This window comes from Equus asinus, chromosome 25 (genome assembly GCF_041296235.1).
Source record: "Equus asinus isolate D_3611 breed Donkey chromosome 25, EquAss-T2T_v2, whole genome shotgun sequence".
In the NCBI taxonomy this organism is placed as follows: domain Eukaryota; kingdom Metazoa; phylum Chordata; class Mammalia; order Perissodactyla; family Equidae; genus Equus; species Equus asinus.
The window spans coordinates 48,246,956-48,269,179 of NC_091814.1; the positions used below are offsets into that span (position 1 = coordinate 48,246,956).

The 22,224-nt window shown below is 37.1% G+C and overlaps 1 protein-coding gene across 2 annotated transcripts in view; it reads right to left on the reverse strand.

The window, feature by feature from the left end:
- Window positions 1-11,651: 11,651 nt before the first annotated feature.
- The window catches only part of KLHL20 (kelch like family member 20), a 54,947-nt gene continuing 44,374 nt past the window's right edge, over window positions 11,652-22,224 (reverse strand). For both annotated transcript variants that reach the window (XM_014852885.3, XM_014852886.3), the window contains 4 exons: window positions 17,973-18,106; window positions 16,615-16,823; window positions 14,548-14,654; window positions 11,652-12,125 (listed from right to left, as the gene is read on the reverse strand). In XM_014852885.3, the coding sequence (XP_014708371.1) occupies window positions 12,041-12,125; window positions 14,548-14,654; window positions 16,615-16,823; window positions 17,973-18,106 (535 nt within the window). In that variant the 3' untranslated portion in view covers window positions 11,652-12,040. The remainder of the gene's footprint in view (window positions 12,126-14,547; window positions 14,655-16,614; window positions 16,824-17,972; window positions 18,107-22,224) is intronic.

The window sequence follows — 22,224 nt, forward strand, 5'->3', positions numbered from 1 at the left end:
ACCATACCAACTCTTACGGGATGCAGCAAAAGTGGTCCTAGGAGGGACATTCATAGCAATACAGGCCCACATTAACAAACGAGAAAAATCTGAAATAATCTTAAACTCCATCTCACAGAACTAGAAAAAGAACAAGCAAAGCTCAAGGTCAGCAGAGGGATGGAAATAATAAAAATTAGAGGAGAAATAAATGAAATAGAAACCAAAAAAAAACCCAAAAACAGTAGAAAGGATTAATGAAACTGAGAGCTGGTTCTTTGAGAAGATAAACAAAATTGACAAACCATTAGCCAGAATCACTAAGAAAAAAAGAAAGAAGACTCAAATAAATAAAATTAGAAATGAAAGAGGAGAAATTACAACAGACACCACAGAAATACAAAGGATTATAAGGGAATAATATAAAAAGCTATATGCGAACAGATTGAACAATCTAGAAGAAATGGATAAATTCTTAAGACTCATACAACCTCCAAAAACTGAATCAAGAAGAAATAGATAATCTGAATAGAGCAATCAGAAGTAAAAAGATTGAAACAGTAATCAAAAACCTACCAAAACATAAAAGTCCAGAGTCAGATGGCTTCTTGGAAGAATTCTACCAAACATTCAAAGATTTAATACCTATCCTTCTCAAACTATTCCAAAAAATTGAAGAAGATGGAACACTTTCTAATTCATTCTATGAGGCCAACATCACCCTGATACCAAAGCCAGACAAAGACTACACAAAGAAGGAAAATTACAAGCCAATATTGCTGATGAACATAGATGTGAAAATCCTCAACAACATGTCAGCAAACCAAGTACTGCAAATCAATCACTGCAATACACCACATTAACAAATGAGGAATAAAAACCACATGATAATCTCAATAGACACAGAGAAACTCTCCATAAAATGGGTATAGAAGGAAAGTACCTCAACATAATAATGACCATATATCACAAACCCACAGCCAACATCATACTTAATGGGGAAAAACTGAAAGCAATTCCTCTGAGAACAGGAACAAGACAAGGGTGCCCACTCTCACCACTCTTATTCAACACAGTACTGGAGGTTTTGGCCAGAGCAATTAGGCAAGAAAAAGAACTGAAACGTATCCAAATTTACAAAGAAGAAGTGAAACTCTCACTGTTTGCAGACGACATGATTGTATATAAAGAAAACCCTGAGGAATCCATCAGAAAACTATTAGAAATAATCAACAACAACAGCAAAGTTGGAGGGTACAAAATCAACTTACAAACATCAGTTACATTTCTATAGTCTAGTAACGAACAGAGAGAGAACTCAGGAATACAATCCCATTTACAATTGCAACAAAAAGAATAAAATATCTAGGAATAAATTTAACCAAGGAGGTGAAAGACCTATACAATTAAAACTATAAGACATTATTGAAAGAAATCAATAATGACATAAAGAAATGGAATGATATTCCACACCCATGGATTAGAAGAATAAACATAGGTAAAATGTCCATACTACCCAAAGCAATCTACAGATTCGATGCAATCCCAATCAGAATCCCAATGACATTCTTCATGGAAATAGAACAAAGAATCCTAAAATTCATATGGGGCAACAAAAGATCCCAAATAGCTAAAGCAGTCTTGAGAAAAAAACAAAGCTGGAGACATCACAATCCCTGACTTTAAAATATACTACAAAGCTATAGTAATCAAAACAGCATGATACCGGTACAAAAATATCACCCAGATCAATGGAACAGAATTGAAAGCCCAGAAATAAAACCACACATCTATGGACAGCTACTCTTTGACAAAAGAGCCAAGAACATACAATAGAGAAAGGAAAGTCTCTTCAATAAATGGTGTTGGGAAAACTAGACAGCCACATGCAAAAGAATGAAAGTAGACCGTTATCTTTCACCATACACAAAAATTAACTCTAAATGGATTAAAGACTTGAAGGTTAAGATGTGAAACCATAAAACTCCTAGAAGAAAATACATGCAGTACACTTTTTGACATTGGTATTAGAAGCATCTTATCAAATACCATGTCTACTTGGGCAAGGGAAACAAAAGAAAAAATAAACAAATGGGACTACATCAGACTAAAGAGCTTCTGCAAGGCAAAGGAAACCAGGAACGCAACAAAAAGACAACCTACCAAGTGGGAGAAAATATTTGGGAATCATATATCTAACAATGGGTTAATCTCCAAAATGTATAAAAAACTCACACAACTCAACAACAAACAACCCAATCAAAAAATGGTCAGAGGATATGAACAGACATTTTTCCAAAGAAGATATACAGATGGCCAATAGGCACATGAAAAGATGTTCAACACCACTAATCATAAGGGAAATGCAAATCAAAACTACAATGAGATAACTTACATTTGTTAGAATGGCTAAAATAACCAAAACAAAAAATAACAGATGTTGGAGAGGATGTGACGAAAAGGGAATGCTTATACACTTATACACTGGTGGGAATGCAAACTGGTGTAGTCTCTATGGAGATTCCTCAAAAAATTAAAAATAGAAATACCATAAGACCTAGCTATCCCACTACTGGATATTTACTGAAAGAACCTGAAATCAACAATTCAAGGAGGCTTATGCACCCCTATGTTCATCACAGCATGATTCACAATAGCCAAGACACGGAAGCAACCCAAGTGCCCATCGACTGATGAATGGATAAAGAAGATGTGGTGTGTATATACAATGGAACACTACTCAGCCATAAAAAAAGACAAAATCATCCCATTTTCAAAAACATGGATGGACTTTGAGGATACTCTGTTAAGTGAAATAAGCCAGACAGAGAAAGACAAACACCCTATGATTTCATTCATATGTGGAAGATAAACACATGGATAAAGAGAACAGATTAGTGGTTACCAGAGGGGAAGGGTGTTGGGGCACATAAGGGGTAAAAGAGGCACATATATATGGTGACTGACAAATAATAAGGTACAATTGAAATTTCACAGTGTTATAAACTATTGTGACCTCAATAAAATAATAAAAAGGTAAAATAAAAAGTACTAAAATAAAGAGACATGAAAACAAAACAAACCCAAAAAACCCCCAAGACCTAATTATATATTGTCTACAAGAAACCCATTTTAAATATAAAAACACATATAGATTAAAAGTAAATGGATGGTGGGAAACGTGCTGTGCAAATACAAATCAAAAGGAAGCGGGAGTATCTATGTTAACTTCAGGCAGAGCAGACTTCAAAGCAAGGAAATTTGTCAGGGATTAAGAAGGGCATTACATAATGATAAAGGGGTCAAGTTTGCAAAAAGACAAAACAATCCTTCACATGTATGCAGCTAACAACAGAGTGTGAAACCATATGAGGCAAAAGCTAACAGAATTACAAAGAGAAATAGATGAATCCACCGTCATAGTTGGAGACTTCAATGTCCCTTTATCAGAAATGGACAGGACAAGCAAGCACAAAATCAGTAAAGATGCAGTTGAACTCAGCATCATCAATCAACTGGATATAATGGACATCTACAGACTACTTCAGCCAACAACAGCAGAATACATAATCTCCTCAAGCTCACATGGAACTTTTAGAAGATAGACCACATTCTGGGCCATAAAACACACATTAACAAATTTAAAATAATAGAAGTCATACAATGTCTCCTCTCAGACCACAGTGGAATTAAACTAGAAATCAGTAACAGAAAGAAAACTGGAAAATCCCCAAATACACGGAGATTAAACAACACACTTCTAAATACCACATGGGTCAAAGAAGAAATCTCAAGAAAAATTTTAAAACATTCTGAATTGAAACTAATATTTCCAACTTTGTCTACTGGAGATGCCTTGACGCCTGAAAATCTGTTAGCAGTGAGTATCACTAATACTCAGATTGTGGTCTCTAAGTATTTCTCACTAACAGGAGCTAGAACTTCTTGCAGAAAGGCTGATTTCAGATAGGACAAGATATGTCTAAGGAGAGTATCTCCTATATACCAGAAAGCAAGACAACTATCAAAAGTCATGTCACAAGAATAGGAGCTGATATGAAGGGGCTCCTGCTTGCCAAAGATGAGACAATTCAAATTCCAAAGGAAAAATGATTGCAACTGATTGATTATATAAAAATTTATGAGCTCATACTGATAATAAACAAAATTCTAGAAACTCATGAGTTGCTTTTGGAGGTTGTTATGGAACCAAATTATGAAAATTGGTAAATTAGAGGGAAGAACAAAACATTTTCTTCTGTCTTTCTACTATAAATTATATTCAACAGTTGGTTAGGGAGTTTTTCTTTATAGATTCATTTCAGCTAATAAAAGCAAAAGGAATGATAGAAAAGGCATCAGTTTCTAACTCCTACGGAAATAGTGGATTGAAGCATTGGTCATTAATATCCTTTAAAACCATTAGGTGGAAGATTGAGGGGGTCCTTTATGATGGATGTATACTGGATAGAGGCAATAGAACACTTATGAAGTCTTTCTAAAAGTTATTTAATTTGAATGTTAATAGAGAAATACAGATTTAAGAACATCTATTACAATGGGGGATACACACACACACACACAGAATAGACTACAGAGATTATAGAAGAATTTCCAAAATGATAGAGCAAAGGAATGAAAAAGAAATTTGACCAAAAGAGTAAAAGAAAGGACAGGAAAAAAGAAGAAAACTCCAAAGGTAGAACTGTAAACAAATAAAATGATAATTAGGGAAATTTTAATATGAAGTGGGTATTAGATGATGTTAAGGAATTGTTAATTTTGTCAAGCGTGATAAGATTTTTATAGTTAGACTTTATCTATTAAAATTAAATATTCAAGTGTGAGTGAAATAACATGATGCCTGGGATTTGCTTTGAAATACTCCAGTGGTGGGGAGGAGAAGTGAGAGTGGGAGGGAATAGATAAAAGAAGATTAGCAAAGTATTGATAATTTTTGAAGCTGGATGGTGGGTACATGGGCATTCATGGGTTTGTTATATTGTTTCTTTTTTCATGTATTTGCTTCTCCCAAAGTGAGAGATGAAAGGGACAGTGAGACACTCAAGATGAAAACTGAGCCTTTTATAACCTAATTTGGAAGTGACATACCATCACTTTTGCAGCATGCAATTAGACACACAGACCAGACCAACCCCGGAGCAATGCAGGAGGGGATCACACAGGGTGAGAATACCAGAAGGGAGGGATCACTGGGGGCCATCTTGGAGCCACTACACCCACACAGAAAAAAGACTTATGGGAATAAACATCAGAAAGAAACTTGCCGGGGCTGGCCCCGTGGCCGAGTGGTTAAGTTCGCGCGCTCCGCTGCAGGCGGCCCAGTGTTTCGTTGGTTCGAATCCTCGGCGCGGACATGGCACTGCTCATCAGACCACGCTGAGGCAGCGTCTCACATGCCACAACTAGAAGGACCCACAACGAAGAATATACAACTATGTACTGGGGGGCTTTGGGGAGAAAAAGGAAAAAAAAATAAAAAAAAATAAAAAAAAAAAAAAAGAAAGAAACTTGCCACATGAGGTCTATGGCGCTGGTACCCACATGCACCTGCTTCTCCTGTCTTATTTCTGACACTTACCTTTTCGTACTTTATTCTCCTGATAAACCAAACTGCTTCAGTTTCCCTAAACACTCCATGCTGTCTCATTGTCTTTATTCTGCATATTCTGCACATGCTGCTCTCTCTGTTTGGAATGTCCTTCCCACTCTTGTCTATTTGGAAAAACTCACTGTCTTGCAAATTTTTCTCTGGAGTAACTTCTTTTCTATCAGTTTTCCAATCCACATCAGGCCAGACTATTGAATCACTTCTGCTGGGCTACACAAATAATTTGATCATCACATGTTTTATATTGCACTGTGTTATTTTTAAAATTACTTGCCTCACTTATTACCTGAAGCTTGTTTTTTTAACGAAAAATTTTAAACGTACAAAAAATAGAATATTATAATAAATGGCCACAGTATTCATAACCCAGTTTAAACAATGGTCACTTCTTGGCCCTATTATTTCATCTATATTCCCACCCTTCTTCCTGCCTCCCCAAATCTCCAAATTATTTAACCCACAAATATTTTACATGCATCTCTAAAAGGACTCTAAAAAACATAACCACAAAAAATTTACTAAAAATTTTGCACTAGTTCCTTAATATCAAATATCCAGTTAGAGATAAAATTTCCTTGATTGCCTCAAAATTTTTTATAGTTGATTTGCTTGAGAGAGGATTCAAATAAGATTTGCACACTGCATTTCATTGATAGGAGTCTTAAGTTCCTTTTTACCTATCAGCTCCCCACTCCCTACTCTTTTTTTTCCCTTGCAATTCATTTGTTGGGAAAACTGAGTTGTCTATAAGGTTCCCTCTATCCTGGATTTTGCTCATTGAATCCCTGTGAGGTTAACACATTTCTCTGTTCCCTGTATTTCCTGTAAACTAGAAGATTTAGAGCAGTGTTTCTCAAATTTTTTTGCCTCAAGATTCCTTTACAGTCTCAAAAACTACTGAGGACTCCGAAGAGCTTTTCTTTTCTTTTTTCAGCTTTCTTTTTTTTTTTTTTTAAAGATTGGCACCTGAGCTAACATCTGTTGCCAATCTTTTTTCTTCTTCTTCTTCTTCACCCCAAAGCCCCCCAGTACACAGTTGTATATTCTAGTTGTAGGTCCTTCTGGTTGTGCTATGTGGGATGCCACTTCAGCATGGCTTGACGAGTGGTGCTAGGTCCACACCCAGGATCCAAACCGGCAAAACCCCGGCCTGCTGAAGTGGAGTGTGTGAACTTAACCACTCGGCCATGGGGCTGGCCCCTAAAGAGCTTTTCTTTATGTGGATTATATCTGTTGACATTTCTGTATTAGAAATTAAAACTGAGAAATTTAAAAAATACTTATTGGCACATCAAAAATAATAAATCTATTACATGTCAACATAAATAACATTTTCAAAAATAAAAACCATTTTTTCAAAAACAAAAACAAACAATTAGGGATGAGTTACACTCTTTCACATTTTTGCATCTGCTTGTAATTTCTGGCTTAATAGCAGGTAATTGGGTTCTCATATCTGCTTCTGTATTCAATCTTTTGCAATGTTATTTTGGTTGAAGTATAAGAAGAAAATATGGCTCACATGAATATGAAATTGGAAGAGGGAGGAGTATTTTAATAATCCTTTCTGTCTATTACAGGTATTCTTCTTTGATACTACACTAAAACTTGACAAGTGACTGTTGAAATCTGAAACCTTATCAATGGCCCTTTCATACTGTTCCCTTAAATCCATAGTCTATCTTGCACTTTGAATGGATCTTTCACACATGCACCTGTCATTTAGAAAAACTGGTTCCATGAATTATGCAGATCTTCCATATGTTGTCCCGTTTCTTTATAAATACTGCATAAAAAAAGTCCCATTCATCAATGTCATCACCAATCTCATCAGAAAAGTCTCTAAGTTTGGGAAGCTGACAAGCTCATTGAGGTTGTATTAGTCAGGGTTCTCCAGAGAAACAGAACCAATAGCATCTATCTATCATTTATCTCTCGCTCATTTACCAGTCATCACCCACATAGATTTATTATAGGAACTGGCTCAAGCAGTTCTGTGTGGAAGTCCCACAATCTGCCTCTGCAAGCTGGAGAACCGGGAAAGCAAAGTCCAAAGGCCTGAAAACCTGTCCGGGGCTGCTGGTGTAAGTCCCAGGGCCCAAAAGCCTGACAACCGGGAGCTCTGATGTCCAAAGGCAGGAAAAGGTGGAAGTCCCAGTTGAAGAAGGGAGAGAGAATTTGCCCTTGTTTTGCCTTCTTACTCCATTTGGCCCCCAATGGATTGGATGATGCCCACCCATGTTGGGGAGGGTGGATCTCTACTCAGTTTGCTGATTCAAATGCTAATCTCGTCCAGAAACACCCTCACAGGCACACCCAGATATAATGTTTTACCAGCCAGCTTGGCATCCCTTAGCCTAGTCAAACTGACACATGGAATTAACTATCACAGTGGTCCACAAACTTTCCCAAAATTCTAATTTCCTCTTGAAATCTTGAATTTTATCACTGACAAAATATGCTGTCGGTTGTTTCCCCTGAAGTGGTAGCCTCGCTTTGTTTATTTTTAAGAAAATATTCACTAAACAACCAAGCATGAATAACCTTAGTTTGTCAGTCATTCTTTCAAAATGTGACTAGTTCAGCTTGCAACTCAAAACAATCACACAAGATTTTTCTTGTGACAATCACTGTACTTTGGTATATAGCAGAAATATTCTATATATCTAAGGGTTGAGATTTAGTAAAATTATTTTTATTACTTCATCAAGGACACTCTTAAATGAAATTGGCCTTTTTTTTTTTTTTAAACTGTGAGTATGTGGTGGTGACTGCTACAACTAGTAGTACAGTTTGGTGCCACTGCCTTGATTTGTGCTAGAGCACTACCAGTTTTATCAACATTGCTTTTGCACCACCAGTGTAAATGTCACCACAGTAAAAAAGGCAAAAACCTTCTTAGTATTACTAAGAAAATAGCTTTGACTCATGGATACCCTGAAAGAATCTTGGGGACATCAGGGGTCCATAGACCACATTTTGAGAACCACTAATCTAGAGGCTTAATCAAACTCAGGCTTGAAACTGAGCTTTTTGAAGGCAGGGACTGTTCCTATTTCATAGCAGTCCAAATGTTCATTGATCTAAATTCACACTGAAGATATGTGTCCTCTTTTCCTAGGAATTCAGACTCTTTTAAAGAAATATTCTAATTTTCTAGGATAGGGGTATTAGTAGCTTGCTGTTATTGGAATAACCACAGATATTTAATGTTAGTACAATAAATACCATCCATCTTTTTCACATTTTAAAGAATCTAAGTTCCTAACTTCAAGTGGCTAAATAGCTGAAAGATCACTATTGTCAAGGACGCTTAAGACAACTCCAGTTGAAGAGTTTTGCCATTTCTAGGAACTATTCTTGTTGATCACTTCCAGAACAGAGACCTCAGAGCAATTCACAGAGCCAGTTGTCAGAACTACTTAGACAACTAGGCATTAATGCTCCGATTTACTGGGTTGTTTTTGCCTTTTGCTTCTTCTTTCTCTCCTGTATTTCTTTCCTCATCCCTTCTTTTTCCTTTTCCCATATGTTTCCTAGGTTAACATAAAGTTTGAAAGGCTTTTTCCCCATTCTCACTCACATATTGTTCAGGAGGGACCTCTTCTATTTCATAGCTGTCAAGAAGTTGTCTTTGTGTGTAGATGTTTGCAGGTGAAATGTTGCAATACAAAACTGGGAAACAGTCAGATCAAACTCGGGAATGTGGAGAGAAGTATAGAGAATAATAGATTTGGAATCAGGGGATGTGGGTTTGAGGTTCAGCTTCTACAATGTCATTTTAACTTTTCTAAGCTTCAATTTACTTATTTATAAAACGAAGATGACTGTCAACCCAACCCAACTCCAAGCTCACTTCATGGAGTTGTGGAAATCACTATGCAAATAAGTTAATAAATATTCTATTTTACTACAATGTCTTTTATAGAATAGGTACATTTCATTCAATAACAAACCCAGAGCACCTTCAGTGGAAGGAAAAAAAACACCCTTTAGGCTCCAACGAACATCTTGGCCAGTGCTGTAGTTCCTGGTCTCTACTCTAGAATCACTGCCACATGAACTGTTCCCACTGGGGATTTCCCCACTTATGGAGCGTCTCATCACTAGAATTTTGTTCTTGTTATCATTCCTCTCCTATCTTCAAATATATTGCAATAGTAGGTCTTGGGAAATATGTGATTTTGCCTTGAAGATGGACTGTTAATGATGCAGTCCTGTAAGGATCTCAGAAAAATTTTTATACCTTTTCAATATTGTGCACTAGACTTACTTAAAATTAAGGTCTATTTTGCATATTTAGTTCCAAGCCGTGTTTCAGGTAGGCCTGCAGTGGCAGTGTGGTAGAGAAAGAAAAATGGTAGAGGGGTTTGGGGAACTGATTTCTAACGTTGGTTCTGTTATTGAAATATACTCTTAGGCAGGACTTCCTTAGTTTTCAGTCTTGGGGCAGAGAAATAAATGGACCAGATGATTGTTAAGAGTCCTTCCAGCTCAAAATTGTATGATTCTAAGTCCTACACCAGAAAATAAGTTTAGAGGTTAGGTAATATAATACGATTATATAAAACATATAGGGCCAGCCCCAGTGGCCTAGTGGTTAAGTTTAGAGTGCTCCGCTTTGGTGGCTTGGGTTTGGTTCCTGGTCGTGGACCTATACTACTCATCTGTCAGTGGCCATGCTGTGGTGGTGGCTCACATACAAAAACAGGAAGATTGGCAGCTGATGTTGGCTCAGGGCGAATGTTCCTCAGCCAAAAAATAAAAAGTAAATAAAATATATAACAAAAATTCATAATTCTAGCTGGCGATCCTTTTATTCCTTCAGACTGAAAGTACTTAAAATTTTACATTAAGAAAATATAAATGATATAGAAACATAAAATCTAAACTAAATAGCAAAGATACAAGCATTAAAAAGCATTAACCAAAATTTTTTATGGTAAATACTACCTTTATTTAAAAAAGTTATACATGCTAGAAAAAAGCATAAATGATACATGTAAACAACTGTTTACCAAATACTTATTTTTTTTCCTCATAAAGGTGCAAATGATCTTTAAATGTAAACACAAAAGTTGCCAAACATTTTTGTAGTGGGGTGGCGGGGGGAAGGAGAAGGTTATTCCTTTTGGTTTAGTTAAAGTCTTAATTCAAAGATTTTCCTGAAAAATACATTGAAAAAAATTGGTCTATGAACACAATGACAAAAAAGCTTTAACCACTGAAATTTTTATCATTTTTTTCCTTAAAAATTTTAACTTTTCACCAGAAAGTGCAATTTGAGAGAAGTAGTAACAGTGACTTTAAAGAATGAGGATAATGATATATAGTTTGTATAAAAGAACCAAGATATTATTAATACAATGCCTCAGTTGGTTTTACGCTTATTAGCATGTACTATTACATGAACTGAAGAATTCCTTCCCTCCAGGCCATGATTACAGGTAAGCCTCAGCTTCAGCAGCCTGAGCATCAGGTGTCAATTGCACAACAGCATTCCCTGCTGGGGAGAGGACAGTTCTCCCTGCTGCTCCTTAGTAGCAATAAGGAAATAGGAAGGAAAATTGCCTCAGTCAGTAATGTTTTAGAGCCAAAACTCTTGCAGAGTTGCACATGATTCTATTGGGGGTTTCTCAAGACAGTATATGAGAATCGTACACTGTTTTTATAGAGGCACTGAGCAGAGCTCCAGATCTAGCAGAAACTCTATGAAAATATTATATAAAAAAGACTTTAAATGTAGTGGAAAACAAGTTCATATGAAAGGAAACAAGATGTGACCTTTCACTGATGAAAACTTTAGTGTCTGAGTCCTGGTTTTATTGATTTAATATTCCTTTTGAACTGTACTATTTAAAGTCTTTTAAATGAGATTTTTTTTTTCTTTTTTAGATTTTCAAGTCTTCCTGTGCTTAGTGCAAGAATGAAGGCTAACTAATATACTTTGCATACCTATCTTTGTCACTGGCAGTCCTTGTAAGTAGTGGAGTCTTGTGGATGGAGTGCCTAGAAATAACATCTAGATCATATATAGCCCTTCTCCCCTTATTAGTATTTTCAAACATAATATCTTAAAAATAAAGTTTTGCTGCTTGGAATTTTTGTCTTTTTTTTCTTTTCTTTCCTTTTTTTCTTTTTTGGTGGGAGGAAGGCTAAATCTGAAAAAAACAAAACAAAACAAAAACGCCAACAAAAAATCCATGATAAATTAAAACCAAAAATAAATATTCTTCTGCACAGAATTGAAAATTATTGTGCAAAGGTGGCATCTTGCAGGTGAGTACTTTCATTGTATTTGTATTTCCATATGTTGAGGCACCAGCAAAGAATAAAATTTGTTCTAATGTTTTCTCGAGCTGTACAAAGCTCCAAAGTCAAAGCTCTTCAGAATACAGACGAGCATGTACAGGACTGTCTTCCAGATGTTCACCATATGTGGGATTCACAATGTGTCATTTTAATAACTCCCACGCCACCCCCTAGCCGACGGTAATTCATCCCGCCATATAACCTGTGAAGAAAGAAACAAAATCAGATTTCTAACTGGAAAAAGCACTGTTTCTTTCATAACGAAGACGTTAAATAAAACACGTTTCTATGGTTCATATCACAACTAATATTTTTAGCTTCATACATCTCTTCCAAAGATTAGGAGTTGGAAGTGAGCACTGGCGAGAAGAATTATTTCAGACATTGGCTGAAATATTCTCACTTACAGGATACTGTTTTAAGAATAAGAGAGTGTTATAACCACTTTTTGCATCATAACTTTATAACTTTACACCTAGACTAACTATCATATAGAATCTACATTTTTGTGTCTAATTTTGACCCTGGCTATAGTATTTTCTCACCCACATTTTCCCTTTGCTTAAACTTCATCAATTATTTATTTTTATCCTTTTGTCTTATATGTACTCTTATAAGCCTCCTCAAACCCTTTACGGAACAAAACTGGACATGAGTAAATAAAGTCAGCATCTAGTTTGTGATATGTGAACAAGATCATCTTCAAAATTGAGGATTTCCATGAAAAAGAATATTAGATCCTCTGTCAGCTATAAGGTAAAATCGGTTTTAAGTTTGGGATATATAACTACAAAAATTTAGACAATAATCTCTCAACAGATGATCCTTAAGAATTTCATTAATATTACTTGGTTATATATTACTAATTCTATTTAGTGACAATAACTGAGAAACAAATCCTTACATAGGATCATAGTGACTAAGTGGCAGAAGTAAATTTAGCTGTTTTCCCAAATGATGCTTTCTTAAAATTCCCACTAAAAATAGAAAGCTGTAAATGGAAGAAAATATTCTGCAAGTGGGAGGCTCCTATTCATTAAACCTGCCATTCTCTCTCCCTTACGTCTATCAAGTTTTGCTAAAATGTTACCTTTTCAGTGAGGCCTTCCGTGGCCACCTTCTCAAATGCATCTTCCTCCTTGGACCCCCTTCCCTTCCTTCGCTATTCGCCATACTACTCCCTGGGATGGCACTGTGTGTCTCCTTCACTATCGTGTCAGCTCCAAGAAGCCAGGGCATTTTGCTTTGTTCATTTTTGTATCCTCAGGGTCTAGAACACTCAGTAAATCTTTACTTAATGAACAAAGTTGCGAAAATGTGATGTAGAAGTGATAAGTGCTGCAGTGTCATTAGTCTGACTTTAGCATTGTGACCAGTGAGCCATGAGAGATATGCAGAATCCAAAGAATGTCATTTAAATCTCTGTGAAAGTGTGGCTTCCCAAAGATGAAGACTATAAAAAGAACTCGGCAAATTCATTAGCTAAATCTTATAGACTGATGAAGAAATCTGGGTGAGTAGTTATAAGCTCAAAATTAGAAAATGTATACTTAGAATGCAGCAGGAATGGACTACGAGACTGCTCCTTTTGGAATAGTGACTATAAAACAAACCTCAGCTTATCTTTCATGGTCATGAGGAAATTCTTTCAGAATGTCTAAGAATAGGTATGAAGTACTTCAAACCTATAATATTAATATTTTATATTGTTTGATAATTAACTATATATTTGTCATTTTAAGTTCTTGTCATGTTTAAGAGAATTTGGCATATTAAAGCATCTATCAGATTAGTTTTGTGAATCAAGTATAAAATGTGTGATTGAGTAAAAATTTAGACTTATGATTTTAAGTTAAGTTTAAGAGAATTTTGCTAAATTTGTAAAAGTTTTTGAATATTTAAAATAAATGCAAGGGTCACCTGATTTATGTGAATTTATGAGAACTACTTAAGTACTTAGGAAGGATTTGTTAGACAACTAAGAATTTAAAAGCTAGGTAAAATTAAACTTATTAATATAGTTTAACATGGTTAAACTCTCTTAAATAAGATGTAGCCTCCTCCCTAAACGTAACTGTGAAAATTTACTACATTTTAAAGTAGAATAATAATATATTTAAGTAGATTTTAAAAGCTCAAGGAAAAAAATTGGTTTTAAAATGAGAAAAATATTATTTTTAAAAAAGCAACTGCAATTTGTTTTTCCTGGGCATCAAGCTGCCCACAAGAACACCAAAAAAACTGCACTGACAGATTGACAGCCAAAGATCTAGACTCCAGTTCTAACTGTCACTCACCTGCTCAGGCAACTAATTTTATTTCTCAGTGCCTTAGTTTCCTCAACTGAACATGATGGGGCTAGAAAGGAGATTTTTTTGTTTTGTTTTTGCCATCTCTAATTATAGGAGAGTTACTAAAGAGAAGAATTTTGTAAGATGTCAGCCACTTCAGAGCAATGGAGTCAAAAGAAGCTATCAAATATGGATAACTTGAAGCCCTCTTCAAAGTACTGCAAGAGGTCATTCAACGTACGACCATCCTGATTTTGACGGTCATGGGCTATCTCAAGCCCATGATTTTTTAAGTCAGCAGTGAGTTGATTTGCAACACAGCTTAAAGGTTACCTCCATGTGTTGGCATCAGGATCAAAAACTTCAATGGTCTTCAAGTATGTTGTGCCATCAAAACCTCCTACAGCCATGAGCTGTCCATTCACCACTGCCAGGCCAACCTACAGGACCAAAACACAGCGGCCACTGAAGAAACTAGACAATCACTGGGAAAATTCAGACTGGTTGCTAGATAAATCTCTTTAATAAAAGATAATTCTTTATGGCCTTACACTCTGGTTTACTTAAACACAGAGGAAAAAAGGAACAACAAAAATCTATTAAATTATGGGAACTATAAAATTATATATTCAATTAGAATATTTACACAGAGTTAAAAACTTGTATTTCTTGAATTTTAGGAAAAGCATTCACTGGGAGTGAGCAAGAACCTCCAAACTGCTCTCACTCTTGGGATTTGCCTGTTCTAATCCACTATCTAAATGGCCACTAATTCTCTGTTTAAAATATAGACCCAACCATGCTGTCACTTCCCTCTAAAACCTTTCTAAGCCTCCTTTTCACCTAAGGGTAAGTTTAAAGTCCTTATGTCATTCAGACCCTCAAGAGATCCATATTAGCCCATGTTTTAGCCTCACCTCCTAATGCTGCAGTAATACTGGATTAATTGCTAGTCCCAGAAAATATATTTCTCACAACTCCATACTTTTGCACATGTTGTTCCCTGGCCAGTGTTTCCTTCCCCTCTTCTAGAAAATCTTATTCATCTTTCATGGCCCAGCTTACACGCTACTTTCTCTGGTTAAGTCTCTTCACTGCCCCAAAAGTATTAAGCGTATTCTCTCATGTCCTTCTATAACACACATGCTATTACTACAGGACTTGTTTTTTATAGTCAGCTGTAAACATTTCAATTTCCTTCACTAAATTGGGAGCTCCTTGAGAAGAGGAATCATGTCATACTTATTTTTGCTTTCCCAGCACACAGTGAGCACTTGATAAAGTATTGGCTAGATGAGTGAAAATATAAACAGAATGTAGCAGTGAAAACAACAGGAATGTAACTAAGAAGCTGTTATCAGGAATAAAGAGCCATAGATGGGGAATGCTTTGACTTGCCAGTGCCTACCAGTGGTGTTCCCTGATTTGTGCAAACTAGAATTCACTTCTTTTTATCCTCAGATTAGGGAGTCTTTAGCTACTGCTGGCTTCTCCCACCTATTGTCCTACACTGATGGACTTCTCACAGGATCAGAGGTTTATGGGTTACATTTCAGTCTGTGCCAAACATCCTAGGATGAATGAATTCTATATTCCACCCAGGAAGTCTCTTATAATCACAAATCATCCATGATCTAGAACATGACACAGGTTACCCTGATCTGGCCTATACCATAGATAGGATAGACTCAAATCAGTTTGTGGAGACTGGTGGTAGAGCCAGATGTGCTTCTGCCTAAACATTTGTATTGGTATGCCAACTACTTGGAATATTACCTAGAAACACTAGGTAAGAATATTCAGCTCTAATAGATATGGATGAATCCATATATCTAATAGATATGAATGAGTATGGGTGAAGTTAATTAAGACAGTAGACAAGACAGAGAGATGCCTTTCAGAGAAGCAACTGATACAAGATAAAACATTAAAAAAATTCTCTAATTAAATATATGATTGGATATAAAATATTTAACTACTTGAGAAAGCAATCAAAATTAATTAATTTTTTTTCAAGTACCAAAGTAGCAGGGGTTGTTCTGCCTAAATGGTGCACTTCCTGACTGTCCTGATGTATTAAATTTTTTTTTTTTTAAGATTTTATTTTTTCCTTTTCTCTCCAAAGCTCGCCGGTACATAGTTGTATGTTCTTAGTTGTGGGTCCTTCTAGTTGTGGCATGTGGGACGCCGCCTCAGCGTGGCTCGATGAGCAGTGCCATGTCCGCGCCCAGGATTCGAACCAACGAAACATTGGGCCTCCTGCAGCGGTGCGCACGAACTTAACCACTCGGCCACGGGGCCGGCCCCCTGATGTATTAAATTTTACAGATCAGAGCTCTCCTTCTGCACTGCCCTTTCTTTGTGCTTGTTTTTCAAAGTTTTCAGTAGCTGGGTACTTACTCCACTACGGCGGGATGTCATAGCCACCACTGGAGACCACTGGTTAGTTCTGGGATTGTATCTCTCAGCACTGCTAAGCTCTGTAGTGTCATCTCTACCTCCTACGGCATAGATCATGTCCTGATACACTGCACAGCCTAGGTGTTTCCTCCGGGTCCCCATAGGGGCTATGGTGTGCCATCTGTTTTCCTGAGGATTGTAGCGCTCCACTGCAGGGAAAAGAAAAACCAGTAAGTGACCATTGAACTGCTTCCTCTCACCTTTTGTTTTCCTCATAGGCACTAAAACTTTGTGATAACACATATTTTCAATAAGCGATCTGTTTTTGCTTCTGAGCAGGACCTGTAAACGTTTGAACAATACCACTACATTCTCATCGGCGACTGGTTTCTTTTAGGTATAGTATGGTGGAAAGGACACGTGTTGGAGTCAAGGTACCTAGCTCCACTTCTGGCCATATGATTCATTAGCTAGGACTTGTGGCCTCACACTCCTTATCTTTAAATGAGGGGATTAGACTACATGATCTGTAAGCACTATTCTGTACTAAGAATTTATTGTCATAATCAGACAACTTCTGTACGCCTGTAGTCCCCTGCCTAAATTTCTGCTGCATACTAAACCACTGAAGAGAAGACAAGATGTGTGACAATGAATCTGATGTGAGTGCCACACTGACAATATCCTCCGGCAAAAATATCCATTATCTCTAAATAGAAAGGACTAACACATAAACCAGCTTACAGCTATAAGCTTTTAATTATTCTTTTTTGTGTGTGTGTGAGGAAGATTTGCCCTGAGCTAACATTGGCTGCCAAACATTTTCATTTTTTTTTGGCTTGAGGAATATTAGCCCTGAGTGAACATCTGTGCCAATCTTCCTCTACTGTATATTTGGGGTGCCTCCACAGCATGGCTGATGAGTGGAGCAGGTCCACACCTGGGATCTGAACTTGTGAACCCAGGCCGCTGAAGTGGAGCGTGCAGAACTTCAACCATTTGGCCATGAGGCTCACCCCACATTTATTCTTTAGATTACAATATAGAGGGTTTTTGTTTTTTAAGAGAGATGGCTGGGGGGAGGGAAATAATCATATTAAAAAATAGTTCTTTTATCCATTGTAAATTCCCAGTAGCTTATAAAGCAGAGGGAGAAAGAAACATTTGGGGGAAATACCAGAAGATTATGGTTGCAGAAGGAGCTGAGGAAGAGCTAAGAGTTACACTCTCCTAGAGGGAAAATAGTTTTCCTAATAAATTATAGGATAACCTGGACTTTTTAGATTTTTTGTAGGGGGACTCTCCTAAGGAAAATGTGCTGCTTTGGGGGAACTAGACTGACTTTGGAAGGGACTAACCTGTATTGAGTGGAGATGTCCCGTCAGAGCCACCTACAGCATATAAGAACCCTCCTAACACCGCCACGGCCACGCCTAGTCTTCTGGTACTCATAGAAGCCACTCGAGTCCACTTGTTCTCCTTTGGATCGTACCTGCAGTGAGAGAAAGTAAAGACTACATGCATGTTTTTATTAAGGGAAGCCTTTTCCTAAGGTGTGAAATCATGATAAATATATGTTGAATACAGAGACTTGCTATGGTCAAATGCACAGTGAGAATCTAACATATTTCACTTAGTTATTCAGAAACAACCTTAGAATTTGTGCCTGTGTCAGTTATTAAGCTATTTTCTATACTCTGACTTAACAATGCTGGGGCTAGAACTCTGAAAACCACATTTCTCTTTTGCCAAGCTGGCTCTCTATTAGATTCTGCCCAAAGGAAGGACTAGACACTGGAAGTCTACAGAGGAAAAGGGACTGGTTCCTTTCTGTTTGCTTGCCAACCCTGTCCGTGTTGTCTCAGCAATGGTCCTTCACTCTGACTGTGCCAATTAATTTTAGTTTCTAGCCTTTTTCTGGCACTTCCACAACTAGCCTTGTCGTGCCTCTTGGATGTTTTAGTCACAGCTCTGTGAGGTACCCCCTCTGAGCTCCTGAGGTAAGAGTACAGTGTTCCTGTAATCTACTGCTGTGTGGGAAAACACCCCAAACTCAGTGACTTCAAACGACAATCATTTTATTAACTCTCATGTTTCCATGGGTCAGGAATTTTGGAAGGCTTTACAGGGAAGTCCTGCTCAGGCATCTCATGTGGTGGCTGTCCAATTATGGCTGGGGCTGGAAGAGCAGAGTGCTGAAGCAGTTGGGGGCTGGCTGATCAGCAATCCATGCAGCCTCCAGGTCTCTCCATGTGGTCTCTCCATGTAGGATAGTTTGGGCTTCCTCTCAACATGGCAACTTGAGACAGGCTTCAAAGGTGAGTGCCTCAAGAGAGCTAAGTGAAAGTCGTATTACCTTTTATAACCTAGCTTCCGAAGTCACATTGTGCTTCTTTTGCCATACTCGTAAGCCAGACCAGATTCAAGGAGAGAAAACATAGATCCCACCTCTCAATAAGGAGAGTGCCAAAATCAAACTGTATTAAGAACATGTGAGATGGCAGGTGTTGTAATTGTCTTTGGAAAATACAATCTTCCAAAACCAGCCAGGCAGCTAACCCTCCATGGAGATGTGTGTCACAGCTGTTCAGGACACCCCCTCTTCCAGTGCTGACGGTCTTAGTTCTGTCAGATCTCTCCTCCAACCTTCTAGGCTCTAATAACTCGAATCTCTTTCCTTTGTTTTCCCAGCTCTATGGTTCCTACAGTTACTTCAGTGTCCTCCTTACATTCTTTTTTAGCCCTTCAATATCTGATGGCCAATTTTTTAATATTAAATTCTCTCTACTAAAGTAACTGGTATTGTTTCTGTTTTCTTTACTGGGCCCTAATTGACAAATTATTAGCATTCAGAAATAAATATGACAAAAATCACTTGGAATAGTGTGAGGAATTTTATTTTATTACATAGGTGGAAAATTCTGTTGTATATTAAATACTGTATAACAAACTATATTAATACTATAGGAAATAGAAAATAAATTATACTAAAAATAGCCCTTTTTCTTAAGAAGCAAGTGAGGGAGACAGGCACATTCTTAATCAAAAACCTCCAAACGGATTCTGAGAATATAGTAACTCATGCAGATGAAAGAAGCAGATACACAGATGCTGGAGAATGGAGGCCCTGGAGAAAGGTTATGGCTGGTCAGTGAAGGTTTCCTGAGGTTTAATACATTTTGAATAAAGTTTATCTTACATCACTTTTTGAAAATTCTCAACCAAAAATTCTATCTCCAAATATTGCTTCTGCTCTTCTCTCCCTCTCCTTTCCTTCCAGGACTCCAATTACATCTATGTTAGACTGTTTGTGTTCCATGAGTCTCTTACGGTCTGTTCTTTCCATTCTGTTTTTCTGTTCTTCTGTTTGGATATTTTCTATTAATCTGTCTTTGAGTTCACCTACTCTGTCTTCTGCTGTGTCCAGCCTACTTCTACTGTGTCTAGTTAATCTCATTCAACGAGTTCTTAATTTTAGATATCATATTTTTCAGTTGTAGAATGTACATCTTATTTTTAGATTCCAATTCTATTATTAAAATTCTTTTTACCCATTTATCTTTTCATCTATTTTATTTAATGTATTTATTGTATTTATTTTAAAGTCTTCTCTTAACTTTAAATGTGGATCATCTGTGAGTCTGCTTCTATTGTCTAATTTTTCTCTCAATTATTGGCCACATTTTTCTGTTTCTTCAGATGTCTCATAATTTTTTAACTGTATGCTGGATATCATTATAAAAGAATGGAATCCTAGAAAGCGAAGTTGATATTATCCTCTTTTTGCCCCTCCACAACAGATTCACTCCTTCCTATATTAGGCAGATAGAGTGAAATGTTGATCGCTTCACTTCCGTCAGGAATTGAGCCTTAGTTAGACTCAGTCCACCTCTGTTTTCGAATGTCTCAAGGATGAGATCTGTCCTGTACTTTGTGCAGGCCCCCTCCCTATACTAAGACTTTATCTTCTAAGCACTGCTAACATTGCATGAGATTTCACTTATCCTGGTCCCCTAGTTGCCTGTGCAACCCTAGCACTCAGCAAACATGCCATGGGGAAAACCAGCGGTATGTTTGGAACTGTTCTAGATTCCAGTCTGTCAAAAGTTCCACTGATTTCTCTCTCCTCCAAGAGAATCCCTCTGCCTAGGCCAAGTCCAATATGGGCCAAGTCCACCCATGTTCAGACTTGGCAAATGTTCCCAAGGAAGAAACTAGCTGATGATCTTAGCTCACATAAGACGGACTCTTTCTTTAATGGAATTTTAGTTCATGTAGCCCTTGTTACTTTTACATGTCTCTGACGTTTTAAAAAATAAAATATTTATACTTTGTTGTTTTTTCCTAGTTGTTGCAGTGGGAGTGATGGCTGTTACTACTTACCACGTTCCACTTGGAAGCAGAAGTCTTTGCATACTTTTTAAAACCTTTTTATTGTAAAATAAAACATTGATAGAGAAAGCCACACAAAACAAATGTATAGTTTAAAAATGAATTCTTATAAGGAAAGCCCACTTGTAATCACCACCCAGGCCAAAAAAATAACTTTGCCTGCCATACTGGAAGCCCTTCTATGTGTTCCTTTCTAATCTTAATGCCTTCCTCCCCTCAAGGTAACCATTCTCCTGACTTTTACAGTAATTGCTTGTGTTTCTTTAAAGTTTTACCACCCAAGTGTGCATCCTGAGACACTTACTCTTACTCACTAAGTTTTTTGGTATTTTTTTAAAGTCTCTTTTTATCTGCAGGTTTTTCCTCCATTCCTCCCTCCCCCAACCCTTACAATTCATCTGTTTTAGAACCCGGGGCATTTGACATGCAATTTCCCCTACAACATGGATTTGATCAATTGTACACTCGTAGTGCAGTTCAACATGCTGATCTGTCCTCTGCATGTTCTGCAAATTGGCAGCTGGATCCAGAGTTTGATCAGATCACATTTTGTCCCTTTGACAAGACTGTAGAAGGTGGTGTGTTAGCAGCTGTTAATTATTAATACCTAGGTCTATTAATTTACTGAGTGTTGCAAAATGGTGAGATTTTACCATTTATTTTCTTTTATTGGGAAACTTTTACAAGGAAACAATTCTCTTACCTACTATTTTGTTACCCAATTCATATATGATACAGTTCATATAAGAAAGGCTGGACAGGGGCTGGCCCAGAGGTGTAGTGGTTAAGTGTGCCTACTCCACTTCAACAGCCTGGGGTTTGTGAGTTCACACCCTGGCATGGACCTATACACTGTTCATCAAGCCATGCTGTGGCAGAATCCCACATACAAAATGGAGGAAGACTGGCATAGACATTTACTCAGGGACAAGCTTCCTCAAGCAAAAAGAGGAAGATTGGCAACGAATGTTAGCTCAGGGCCAATCTTCCTCACCAAACAACAACAACAAAAAAGAAAGGCTGAATATATGCTTGCTTCTTTCACTTTATTTACTAGTTTTTCAAGATAATAGATTCATTTCCTATGACCTCCCAAAAATAACCAATGAGGTTTTAAAAAAAAATATCAATAGGCAATCATAGATTTAAATATAGTTATTGGGTTTTAATCAATTATAATTATTATTTCTTTTAAAGTTAAAATGGTCTCATCTTTGG